The 14,370-nt window shown below is 30.2% G+C and overlaps 1 protein-coding gene across 1 annotated transcript; it reads left to right on the top strand.

Moving 5' to 3' along the window:
- The first annotated feature begins 2,215 nt into the window (after window positions 1-2,215).
- On the top strand, window positions 2,216-12,858 carry LOC131030757 (bifunctional pinoresinol-lariciresinol reductase 3). The gene is made up of 5 exons (XM_057961666.2): window positions 2,216-2,551; window positions 8,916-9,062; window positions 9,144-9,393; window positions 9,482-9,682; window positions 12,407-12,858. The coding sequence occupies exons 1-5, from the start codon at window positions 2,369-2,371 to the stop codon at window positions 12,568-12,570; spliced, it is 945 nt and encodes a 314-aa protein (XP_057817649.1). The 5' UTR covers window positions 2,216-2,368; the 3' UTR covers window positions 12,571-12,858.
- Window positions 12,859-14,370: the final 1,512 nt, after the last annotated feature.

Here is a 14,370-nt window from a genome sequence, read left to right as displayed (position 1 = left end):
GGAGGGGGTGTAATTCTAGGATATTTATCTAATTATTTATTAATTAGGTCCTTTAATTTTTTTTTCACTTAAGATACACTTAAGTGCTTTTTATTATCTAGAGTTGACTTTTCTAGTTTTAGTTCAAGATGCAGCTGAGCTTAATTTAGGCCCTACTTTGCATTTCTTTAGTTCTCCTAATTTTAGCATAGGGTTTGCACCTAGGGTTTCATTCATTGTAATTGTATATCCAATATTATTTTGTGCAATAAACAAAATTCGTTGGTTGTTATAGAGCATACAGTCTTTTCTTGATCTCTTTTGTGTAATGGATGTTTTGCTTGCAAATGATTCTTGGCTCCTGTGGTTGATCATTAGCTTCTACAAAAAAAACATTACATCTATTTTTTTTTGGCTTGGTACAATTACATCTATTATTATATTCATTAAGAAGATATGTATCAAGAATTGTAAGGATCTGTTACTTATTATGAATGTTTCAATTCCAAATAAGGTATTATTAATCTTTGTCAAGGTATTGCATGTTAGTATTTTGTAGTGCATACCGTATAACCATTCTCCTACTATATTTATTAGGTTATAAATACAACACATAATATTTCTTGCCTCAGAAATCTCGCTTGTGATCCCACTTTTCTTGATAACAACCACCTCTTCTATGAAAAAAGAAGGGGGTTCATATTTTTGCAAAACTAAAATGGGGTATGTGTGTAAGGCACAACAAAACTACATCAATTTGTTTGTAAATGTTTAATTTTCTTGGTGGATAATAATGTTCATATACTTTGAAATGCATGTTAAATACTATATTCATATACCTCAAAATGGTAGTAAAATAAAATGATGAATTTGGCAATACCCATGCCAATTGCAATTTAGTTTTGAGCCATTTTGATGGAATGCGTTAAGTGGTGCACTCTTGTGCTAATTTTAGTTCATTCAACGATACTTGCCCATCCTTAATTACACTCACTCACATATTTCTATACATTCCACCTTATCTTAGCTAAATCTACATCCATTTCCACACATTGACCTTATTATCAATTCACATTTCCATGCCTATGTTCCTGATACCAAGATTTACATTTCCTTGTATTGGGTCAATTACACGATGCTAGGGTTCAATATTGAGGTGCCTAAGATTAAACCGAAATTCAAATTTAAAAAATTCAAACTATCAAGTTCTCATCCTTTTCGCTAGCCATTAGAAGCCAATTGGTACACGTTTGCATTAGTTATTGTTATGTATTAACATTTAGAGTCATTCATTAGTGAAATTAATTCATATGTAACAACAATCTAAAAATCAAGAAAAATAGAAATAACATTCATTCTAAGAACATTTCAATTTGGACCATTAAAAATAATCAAAATTTACATATGGGTTATGTGCACGCTTGTGTATGTTGTATTTTCAAATATTCAACCAAGGTCATAATGTTGGTCCATTAAGGGGGATCATGTAGGAGAACACACCCTTGCAATTTGGTGATTTCTCCAAAGATATTTTTAAATACCATTGTCCTTATGCATAATCAAATCTCAAGGTTTCTGAAATTGGGAGGCAAAAATTTGTTATCTATTGTATAAAACCCATATCTTAGAGAATTGATTTCATCTCTTGAGATAGACTTTGCGACATTTGAAATTATCCCACATGAAATCTTGAGTCTACTTGAATCTAAAAGAACGGTCATACCAATGACATCACTTTTCTAAAAATTATATTAAATTGATTCAACATACCTTTAACTTCTATATTCAAACATCAACTTAACAACTAAATACACCTTTCAACCTCTATTTATTTTGAAATATTTATTATAATTATGATTTCTTTCCAAACTACCTAATACTATAATTCAAATCGAATCATTCACATCACACCTACTAAATTTTGGTGTTATGTTAATCATCTAGATAGGGCCTTTCATAAGACCAATGTATTAAATTGGTGTCATGTCCAATACCTACCTAGATGACACCTTTCTTAAATAAAAAGCAATGCAATGCGAACAACTCTTTTGTCAACAGTTATTATTTTATTTCCGCGGTGGCACGTACCTTTCGAAGAAAATTTCATGTTCTTGTGTGATGAACAGATTCTGTCATTTAAGGTAAGTAAAGAATAAGGTGGAAACAAGAATGAGCGAAATTTGACCTACTCTAAATTATGTTTAGAGGCTCTCAGGCTATAAATGGATTGTTTATGCATTTATCATGACACCAGCAAAACAGAGATCTTAATTTAAGATCCTTTTTTGAGGCAAACAGCTGATAAGTTTTGCTTGTGCTGTTCAGTCCCAGAAGCTCCATTACAGGTGTCTTTGCAGCAAAACAGTAAGGAAGAGCATATTCATATAGTATGGATATGAAGAGCAGAGTTCTAATAGTGGGGGGCACTGGTTATATAGGCAAAAGAGTTGTGAAGGCCATTATAGCTCTTGGCCACCCTACTTATGTTTTGTTCAGACCACAAGTGGTTTCTGACATTGACAAAGTGCAGATGTTGTTATCTTTCAAACAGCTTGGGGCCAAACTTGTTGAGGTAAACACAACAAATTTTAGTTTAGTGTAGATGGTATTAGATCCTGCATTTTTATCTGTGGAAGATTTGCAATCCAATTTCATGCAAGCGGTTTTGATTTCATAGTTTTCTTATTTGCATATGAATCCATGCAAGAACCAAAACTATTGATATACACATTGTCTTGTATTGGTTTAATTGGTATCGGTTAAGAAAGATCTTTTGTTCTTCGAAATCATGTAAGGGGTTATCAGTTTTGAGCATACGGATCAAAATTGGATGAAATGATCATTAATGTATTCAAAATTTGATCATTTGGGCACACTTAAATTTTTTTTTCTCTTTAAAATAATGTCTGGTAACATGCCTTCTGACTTCACGTGAAACACTTTTGACCTGGAGATATGAACCAGTGAGGTCACAATCGGGGGTCCTCATCCCCACACTTCACTTGTTCAAACCCGCGAGCACAACGATCCAACGAAGACACAAGGCCTGCGAGCACAATGGCCCAGCAGGGTTTCGAACCTTGGTGACTGCTTCACCAATGAAGTGTTTTTAACCGCGACACTACATGTCCGAAGACGAGCACACTTAAATATTAGGCTCTATATTAAGTTTGAATTATTTAAGGAATGATTTAGCTAAATTAGTATAAATCATTGCAAAAGTGAAAAAACTATTGAAAACATAATATTTATGTGTGCCTGGAAATAGTTTCGTTGTAAAACTATTAGGTCATAAATAATATTATATATGTTGTTGAAAATTTAGATGTCTCCAAACTCATAGGTAATAGATATGTCCTACTATGAAAAGATATTTGTATATATGTAAGATCAGAAAAGTCATCACTATCTTGCTCATTTGGTTTTAGATTTTGTTTTTCTAAACTACTTATATTATTTGTGGAGTAGTGCATCTAGGACCCACCTAGCGTAGAGGAAGAGTGTGATATAATGGTTGGATAGGTGAAAGGGATAGGTGAGGTAATAGTTTTGGATAAAGGAATATAGGATTGGGATACTTAAAGGGTATTCAAGATATGGAATATAGAAGTGAATGTGAAAATGGATTGAGTAAGTAGATAGTAGTGGGTATCATTGTGGTGGAGGAAAGAGGAATAGAGGTGTGGTACATCATTTGAATGTTAAGAATTTTATAAGGGTTATAACCAGAACTAAGTCATGTTAGAGAGGGAAAGTGAAAAATGATAGGTATTTTAAATAGAGGGAAACTAGTGGTAGTGGAGGTGGCTATTATAGATAATGGAGTTAGGGTAAAAGTATGGGTGTAAGTAGATGCACTACTCATAGTAAATGAAGAAAAATTAGCAATAACAATTTTTAAGAACTCTAATCCATAGGGTTTATTGATGAGCATATTGTGACTTATATGAATTAGTTGTGTAGGATTGTTTGAATTAGCCAAACTAGAAAGCTTGATTATAAACCTTTGTTTTAAGCACTTAATAAATAGGAGAAATCATACACAAAACTATGAGCTAAAACCACCTAAAATGTGGTACCATAATCCATAAATTTAGAAATATAACATCCAAAGCCCAAGATGATTCCATGGGCTAAAAATAACATATTCCTTCAATCTACCATTTGCTCATCACGATCTACTCACCAGCTTAGGAATTCCATTTTCAGGCCCATTATATCCATTCAAAGATGCCTTACTACATGTAATAACACACATCATAAGTTGATCAATATACACATAATGCCCTCTTACAACTTTTTGTCTGTATTATAGATATCTTTGCATTTCTAATGTAGGAGGCCCAACTTTCAAGTGCCATAAACTTTGACCTAAGAGGGCTTTGTGGCCCCTTTTTCTAATATTAGAGCTCAAAGAGACCTACACATTGAGCATCCTAAAAGTGATGTTAATTATTTTTTTTTGGGAAAAACAAACTCTATAGCCCAAGAGACATATACATTGAGCATCCTAAATGTGATCTTGATTTTTTATTTTCGCAAAAAACAAACTCTATTATAGACCAAACATCAAGTTTTTGTTTTGCTGACAAAAATACTAATAAGAGAGATATAAAGCAATATAGAATCAGTAAAGTAAGAAAATATTATTCAGAGTGTCAAATAAAAAATGAGATGTAAATAACAAAAAATGCTAATAGGAATAAGACACTCTAGTAAAAAACTAGATTGTATAGAATTAATTGAGTTCACCAAAATTTAAAGGAAAATAAATATTCCCTAGGGTAATCTAGGCTAATTTGGTAGGATGAGGGCACATAAGCATAAATTATTCTAGATTAATTATCAATAGTTGGATAATGGTTCTTTCATAACTATACTTGCCACATTCAAAAATCAAATAAGCATGATATATATACTTAGCTCTATGACTAGAGGATGTAAACCCTCGATGAAGATTCTAGAATGTTCATTGTTGTTGATCTAAAAATGTAAACTCTATGTTAGAAGAATGTCTTAGTTTTTGTGCTTGAACTATGCACAATCAAAGGAAAAACTAATGATTACAATTTAGTTCTCTAAGTCCAAGCTTGTCCCTAAGAATGATGATAATCTACTTTTCTGCTTGCTTAATGTATATTTTCTAAATTTCTCTCTTTGACAATATGCAGACTAGTATTGATTACAAATATCATAAAAAGGAACATCAAATCACAAGGAGACAAGTTCTCCTAGATCAAACCAGATACAATGTATAAAAAGATCAAAGAAAACAAACAAGGGCCTTAGTATGGATATTTGCTAGTTATTTTAAAATATTAAATTGAAATGTCTTGCTATTGATTGCTACTTCAATGCTTTAGAATGAGAAATTTTTCAATGATTAAATGAATGCAATAAATATGTATAAATACTAGCATATGACACAAAATCATAGGAGAGGTAAAGGGGATTGGTTAGCCAATTTTAATTGTGGGGGCCATCACTACTACAACTATAAGAATGTTCCAAGGCGAGTGAATAGTCAGATTCAAGTGGCTAATCAGTATATGGAGGTGAGTGAATGGAGATGTATAATAAATGTGGGATATGGGCAAAGGTGTAGAAGTATGTGTGTAAGAAACAGGTAAAACACATTGCATGAGAATAAGTATGTATCTAGGAATGAATACAATCTAGGATAATGAGTCTAACTTTACACAATTACACCATTTGTCAAAATATATATGTATGATAACATCTCCTCAACATGAACATAAAAATACCATGAGTGTTCTAATTTCATCATTACACCATTGTACAAAAATAAAAGTTGACAGGGTTTTCTTTGGCCTGTCTGACTATGTTTTGTTTCTTACTGCCATCGGGTTGTTGTTTTTTATGCCAACATCATGTATTTTGGTGTGTTTGTATGCGGTTGATAGTCTTTGACTATGTTAAAGGTTAGCGCCCTAGTCAACGCTGCTTTACTAATCAAAAACAACAAAACTTGACCTAAGAATAAAATACACATTCATTTAACAATATAAAGAGGTCTATAAGAGGTTTGTCTTATTAGGTAAAAAATAAGAGTTTAAAGATGCATATAATTTTCATGAAGTGCAAGCAATACTATGGTATACAATAATTAGATTTAAAAAATGACAATATTAAATATTCAAAAAAAGACATGAAAAATTGTAGTAATCAAAGATCATACACAATTTGATTTTTATAAATAACTTGATAGGTACTTTGATTGATTATTTTGATATATTCTCAAAGAAATCTTACCTAAATTTGATTTTCATTAATGACTTCATAACTGATTTGATTGAAGATTTTAATAGATTCTTTAAGAAATCTTATCGAGAGACCATGGTAATGGACTAGTAGCTGTCTCCAATTTGTCTTCTATGGGGGATGTATCTTTGAGTAGTTGAATGATGTGATTGGTTATCTCATAGCTACAGAATTTGAAGGCAATGGCTACACAGCGGACAAAATGGCCCGCCCCATACCATGCCTTCTCCATGCCCCTCATGCCTGATACCAATCACCATGCCCTATGCAGCTATAATCGTCCAATCAAACCGTACACGTTCTGCCAAGTTGATCCGTGCTGACAAGTTGATCGTGGTGGATCTGTCTGTTATATCTGCCATCTTAATTTGTTTTTTCTATTTATTATGTTTTTATTTTTTTGAAAGTTACAATGAGTAAAATAATAAATGTTATAAATTATTAATAAATTATATATTCAAGTCTTTTTAATAATATTTATATTATAATAAATGTAAGATATGTATTATATATAAATTTTAATAATATTATTTATTTAACTTTGAAATATATATAAGAATAATAGTTTATTTTATATTAAAAAAAATTATTTTTAAATTAAAATAATTAAGTCATTTTAATATAAGAAATAACTAAATGATTTATATATTGGAAAAGGGAATTGAGTTTTACAAAAAAATTTAATTTGATATAATCAATTTTTTTTGGTGAGTTTTAAAGATCAAAGTGAGGAAATTTTATATTCACTTGGTTATTTCTCATGTTAAGTAATTTTTTATTTTCTATGTTAAGTAATTTTTATTTTCTATGTTAAGTAATTTTTATTTTCTATGTTAAAACAACTTAATTATTCTTAGGTTAAAATCAATATATTTATTTTGATAATATTTTTTGTTTAAATAACTATATGATTTTAACCTAAGAATAAGTAAAGTAGTTTTAACATAGAAAATAAAAATTACTTAACATAGAAAATAAGAATTACTTAAAATAGAAAATAAAAAATTACTTAACATGAGAAATAACCAAGTGAATATAAAATTTCCTCACTTTGTACCTTTAAAACTCACAAAAGAATATTTGATTAGATCAAATTAAAAAAAAATGTAAACCTCAATTCCCTTTTCCAATATATAAATGACTTAAATATTTCTATGTTAAAATCATTTAATTACTTCTTATGTTAATTTTGACTTAATTATTTTAATTTAAAAAATAAACATCTTTATATAAAATAAACTATTATTCTTATATATATTTAAAAAGTTAAAAAAATAATATTATTAAAATTTATATATAATATATATCATACATTTATTATAATATAATTTTTATGAAAATTTTAAATATATAATTCATTATTAATTTATAACATTTATTATTTTAGTCACTTTCAAAAAATAAAAACATAATAAATAAGAAAAAACAAATTAAGATGGCAGATATAACAGACAGATCCACCACGATCAACTTGGCAGGACGTGTACGGTTTGATTGGACGATTATAACTGCATAGGGCATGGTGATTGGCATCAGACATGAATGGCATGGAAAAGGCATGGCATGGGGCGGACCATTTTGTCCGCTGCGTAGCCATTGCCGAATTTGAATAGTACTTTCCTTTTATAGAAAATACATATATTACATTTGGAGTATTACGTACTACGTGGGAAGGCATCCCCTTTTTCTCAATGACTTTTAATATTTGTGAAGTAGTGCGTCTAGGTCCCATCTAGATGGTTGGAAACTACTGTGGTGAGTTTGACTATAGGAGCTGAAAACGATGGGTGACTATAAATAGCTTGATAATAGATTGGTAGATTTTCTATAAAATCTTATCTTGAGAAAGACATCGAGAGTCAAACTTACCACTAGCTGTTTCTAATTTGTCTTAGTCTTCTACGGAGTGCTGAGTAGTTGAATGATGCGAATCAAAGCAATTCCACTTGAATTTCTGTCATCGTTCACACTTACAACTCGGGGGGCGCGGGGGGGTCTTTTCCAATAAAAACCCTTCTCAATAGAGGCAAACAACAGCAATAAGCTCAAAATCTAACTCTGAAAGTGGATGCACATAAGAATATGGATAAGAAGAGCAGAGTTCTTATAGTGGGGGGCACTGGTTATGTAGGCAAAAGAATTGTGAAGGCCAGTATAGCTCTTGGCCATCCTACTCATATTTTGTTCAGACCAGAAGTGGTCTCTGACATTGATAAAGTGCAGATGCTCTTATCCTTCAAACAGCTTGGGGCCAAACTTCTTGAGGTAAAGACATCAATTATTTTTTTTAGTTTAGTGTAGATAGTATTTCACAGTAGTCTCATTTTATCTTTAATCAGTGAATTGTTTGTTTGACGTTTGTTTTTGGATTCTATTGTGTGTGAAATTTTTGATAGTCTCAGATTCATCATCAGAATGATTTCTGCGTTAAGAAAAATAAACTGTTTTTGTTAAATTTTTTGTATTAGATCTATTTGTTTTGTTGAATATTTGATGTAATATTATTCACACAATCAAATTCAGAAGTAACAGCCGACCTGTTGATTGTTAAAAATTCTGTATTGGATCATCTGTTCTATTGATTGTTAAAAATTCTGTATTAGATCCATCTGTTATGTTGAAGATCTGCAATCCAATTTGATGATATTGTGCAGGCTTCATTGGATGACCATGAAAGGCTTGTGGATGTTGTGAAACAAGTTGATGTAGTGATCAGTGCTGTTTCAGGAGGTGTGGTGCGCCACCAAATTCTTGAACAGCTCAAACTAGTGGAGGCCATTAAAGAAGCTGGCAATATTAAGGTAAGAGAATTTTATTCATATCCACACAAAATCATTATAGATACAAGATGATGGGATTTTATAATTGTTTTTGAAAAACAGAGATTTCTTCCTTCGGAATTTGGGATGGACCCAGATGTTGTGGAGCATGCATTGGAACCCGGTAACATAACATTCATTGATAAGAAAAAGGTTCGACGTGCTATTGAAGCTGCAAACATTCCCTACACATATGTGTCTGCAAATATGTTTGCTGGGTTCTTTGCTGGAAGCTTAGCACAACTACAAGATGATGTCCGCATGATGCCTGCTCGAGATAAAGTCCTCATATATGGAGACGGAAATGTTAAAGGCAATATCTCTCTACATGAATAATTTGTATAAACAAAGATAATGAGAAGGATTCATATTTATTGTTTGTATGCCTATTGTATTTGCAGGTGTTTATGTGGATGAGGATGATGTTGGAATATACATAGTCAAATCAATTGATGATCCTCGCACCCTTAACAAGACTATGTATATCAGACCACCAAAGAATATACTTTCACAGAAAGAAGTAGTTGAAATATGGGAGAGACTATCAAGATTGAACCTAGAAAAAATCTACATTTCTGAAGATGAACTTCTAAATATGGAAGGTAAATCTCTAGTATTTGAATAATTTATATAGCTTATTTTTTATTAATAAAAATAGAAAAAGGAGATGAAGTCTTAGAATTGTACTAGGAGACACAAACTATTTGAAATGTATGCAATGAAATCTTAGAATTGGACTAGGAAATTAAGCTATTTGGATATATAGAAAAATATGTTTAGTCACATAGTATTTAAGTGTGTTTGTATGTGTGAAACTAGGAACCCGGTATAATAATAGTGTTTCTTAGACTTATTGATCAAGTAGTGTCATCGACTATCTGTGCAATATTGCTACTTTGTGTTTCTGTAGATGCTTCTTTTATGGTCACTCTATTATTCCTTTATTTATTAAGCAATATGATTATTTATGGCTATTTAGGAGAATGATAAGATTAATAGGTGGAGTGTAGTGGAAAGGTAAGATTCAAAATGGGAAAATCAAATTTTGAATGACAACAAAGCAATCATGCACAATCCCATTGGAATGTTAGGGCTATGAGCATCACAGTATCAAAGGTGGAATAATGGTTAAAAGTCAAAATGGAAGAGTCTTCAAGTGTGAAAGGACATAATTGCAATATAGGGTGTGGATTTAGAAATAATACACCAAATAGTTCTAAATGTGCAAATTAAATATTGTAAACAAGGTTTTAAGAGTAAGTTTTAAATGAGAGAAAAAACTGTGAAGTAGACACTTTTTATCTCCACTCTATGATTATATCGTCAATACAATATTATTTTAACTCTTCATCATATAAACTTAATTTAGAGTTCCTTGGAGAGGAGATTATCATTAGGGATGTAGACATGAATCAAGTTGTCTCAAGTCAGAATAATTGATAAACTATAATGGCTTTACTTAAACACAATGGGCTCATGTCTAATAGTTATTTGAATTTCTAAGTAGGCTCGTGTTTATCTCTTTTCAAATTATTCTTTCACCAATTGTTGTGATTTATTTTCTATCACCTGATCTATTTAATTGGGTAGCTACCATTAATGACCTGCATTTGTCTCCAATAATTTTTTAAAATCATCCCAAAATACTTTCTCATTTATCACTACTTCAATCTACTTTAACATTATTTTGAGTTTATAGGACATATTCAAACACTTATATTTTCATTTATTGTTTTGTCCTTCCTTTTTTAAAGGGTTGTCTTTTTCTAATATTTATTTACTTTGTTCTCGACAATTTTTTTTCTCATTAGATTTTAAAAAATTATAGTTTAGAGATCTACATTGAATTTATGAAGTTTAATATTTGTACATGTATGACCGTTTATATGATATAAAATTAATCAAAAAATGTCATAAATGTTTTAATGTGGTCATGTGCCCACCTTTTATTTAAATTTATTTAGGTTAGTAACTTACCTTGCTAGGAATAATAAATCTTTTCCTCTATTGAGTAATCAAGAAATTATATAAACTTTCTACACAAGGAAACCAATAAGTGTTGACAAGGTAATCAGGTCAACTAGATTAAAAGGTGATTTAATATAGCCAATAAGAACAATTTTAGAGTCATTTTATAATTCTATAAATTAGGAATTCTTCCATTTAGGAATATACATATATGAGATTAAGAGAATTTATGAGATATTATGCACATGAGAGAATTTTATAAATGTAATGTTAAATTGTGTTATTTTTTTTTATGTTTCAAATACATATAATTTATAAAGATTAATTTTTGTTTGTACTGAATTTTTTTAAGAACATAAGCATGAACACTTTTTGAAGTATGAATTCTTGTTCTTGTCACGTCGTATGAGAGTTCATGTTCCATTTTCAAAAGGTTTAAAAAAAAATCAAATAGATATCAAAGTCAATTGTCTTATAAAAATTACTATCTAAATTAACTCTTGTTCCTTTAATGTGATTCTTATATGAAATCTTTTAGGCCCTATTCAACATAGATCCCTACATAATTTCTAAATATTTTACCAAAATTTTATTTCGATACATAACAATATAATTAATTAAAATTGTAATAACTTTAAAAATATAATGTAATTATAAATCCTAAGACATAACATAGATTTTGATATAGACATAAAGATAGTCTTGGAGAAATTTAAAAATATATAAATCAGTTTCACTATAAAATTTCTCTATAAAAAATCCTCTTACAAAAGTAAATATCATATTTACATATTCTAGTTCTTCTAATCCCATATCTATAATTCCTTACAAATAGTTGCATGGGAGGAAATGAAACCAATATTTTTTCATAAAGAGAATGAACATTGGACTTTTATTCTTTTTTTCATCAAGACTAATTAGTTATTCTCCTTCATATCTTTCTTCTTTCTTGCATGTATTATTTTCCTTGTCTTTAAATCTATTTTTTTAACTAGTTATTGCCATGAAAATATCTACTTCTTTCATGAGCAGGTAACTCGTAAGGATAGGAATAAATCCCCATATAGAAGGATAGGACGACATTTTCACTTTACAAATATGGGTGAAATTGCACTATGGTTGCCCCCATGAACTCGATCAGGCGGTGCTCCAATTTATATTGTTTGTCCTAAAGAAGATTCATTATCCTTCTCATGTTATTCATGGAGATCAAGAAAAGTTATTTTACCTCTTTACTATTGATTTGATTTTCCTAAGCAAGGAGAAGTTTTATAGAGTTATAATTTTTTAACATTGATATGCAAATTTTCTTTTCATAGCTTAATGTTCAAACTAACTTTTTTTTTATTTGATGTTAGATAAATCTTATGTGGAGAAGATGAAACGATGTCATCTCTATCATTTTTTTATCAGAGGAGATCTTTACAATTTCGAAATCGGGCCCAATGCTACTGAAGCTACCAAGCTTTATCCAGAAATCAAATACACAACCATGGATTCATATATGAAGCGTTATGTCTAATAGTTTTATAGTTATAGATGATAGATTTTTCTTAAATAATAGCTTGAAATATTCAATACTCAATAAGCATGTATGCATGGGGTGACCCATGTAATGTAGCGGTTAAAGACACTTGCTTGGTGAAACCGCTACCAAGGTTCAAATCCTCGCTCGATAGCTATGCTCGCAGGCTTTGTGCTTTCATTGGGCTAGTGGATTTACAGATTTGAACAACAATAGTGTTCAACACATTAAAATGTGCCCCTTATTAATAAAAATTAAGCATGTATGCATAAATCATACACAACATATACGATTTTCCTAATAGGTGAATTTATAAAGTTTTATTAAAAAGTACAAATAATTTATTTTTAAAATAGTAATAATTATGGTCAAGGTGCTTTATGAACTATTTGTATTATAATTGTTTACATGATTTATAGAGATGTGTCTTTCACATAGATATAATAAAAATTGGTTGATTGTTTTAATCTAATGTGTAGTAACTAAATTTTAATTAAAAAAGCATTTACATGTTTTATATGTATTTTATTTAGAAGATGCTAATTTTGGTAATAGATATTTCTATACTATATGCATAAAATGAATACATAATGGTCTAAGCTTTTAATTTTATTATGGTAAACACTTTTGACTAGAGCTATGAATCAAAAGGACCAAACACATACAAAAAAGAAAGAAAATAACCCTATAACAACCTAGAACACCATGAAACACCAAGAGTAATAACACTACAACAAGCCACAACACCCCAAAAGTGGGACACAAAAGTAGTAGGGGAGATGCCAACAATGAACAAGACCACCACCTACAATAGTTTAAATCCAAAAAGCTTGTAAGATCTTTGTTTTCATCTAGCTTTATAATGCTTTTTTAATCAAAATCCTTTTGGATGTGACTAGAAATGTCACCTAAACACAAAGAGGTGAATACATCATTTTACTTGACAAAGGAAAAGGAGCCAAAATGAAGAAAATGAATCATATAGCCTCAACTAAACCATTACATTTGTCATTCAAAGAGAAGTCATTTTGTCCACAATAGAACAATTTACATAACCCCAACAAGGGGCCTTTGGGGTGGAAGGAACCTACATAGATTATTATAATGTATATGGTTACAAAAGGAAAAAACACACATAGTAATAACATGTCTCAACTTGTGACAACTGTAGCACATAAAAAGGGATCCCTCATAATCAATCTATTGAACCCAATCTCCAAGATTTGAAGAAAGAATGATGGAGGAATGAACTTGCTTGCCAACCATAATGTCAACCATAATGAAGATCCTTCTGTCCTAACACTTTTGTATATGATCAATTTTATAACAATAGTAAAATTTTATTTATTTAGTAGTGCATTGACTAGATTTACTCCAGACCCATTATATTTCATAAGTAACTCCTTATGAGGAGGACCTTATATTTTGATGTTGTATAAGAGAGTTAATCTTGAAGTCATATTTTTTATTTAATTTTTATTGTTAAGGAGGATGTCTTCATATAGAAACATTCAATACTTGTTATCCATTATCGATATAATTATATTTGTACTTATTTTTAGGCAATATTTTTTTTCACATATTATTTCTTTACTAGACTAATATTTTTAGGTGAAACCATAACACGTGCTTTAAAAAATTATCATTATGATCCTTATGTAAAGCTAATCATTTATTTATATAACTTGGGTGTAGCTTTTAATAACCTTGGGTATTCACTATGGTTTGTGGCTATATCCATCTTGAGACCACTCATAGACTTCTTTGGAAATTTTGGAGAAAGAATTCTAAAAATGT

Source organism: Cryptomeria japonica, chromosome 2, assembly GCF_030272615.1.
Source record: "Cryptomeria japonica chromosome 2, Sugi_1.0, whole genome shotgun sequence".
Classification (NCBI taxonomy): domain Eukaryota; kingdom Viridiplantae; phylum Streptophyta; class Pinopsida; order Cupressales; family Cupressaceae; genus Cryptomeria; species Cryptomeria japonica.
The sequence above is the reverse complement of the archived record's forward strand: the minus strand, read 5'-3'. Positions and strand labels throughout refer to the sequence as shown.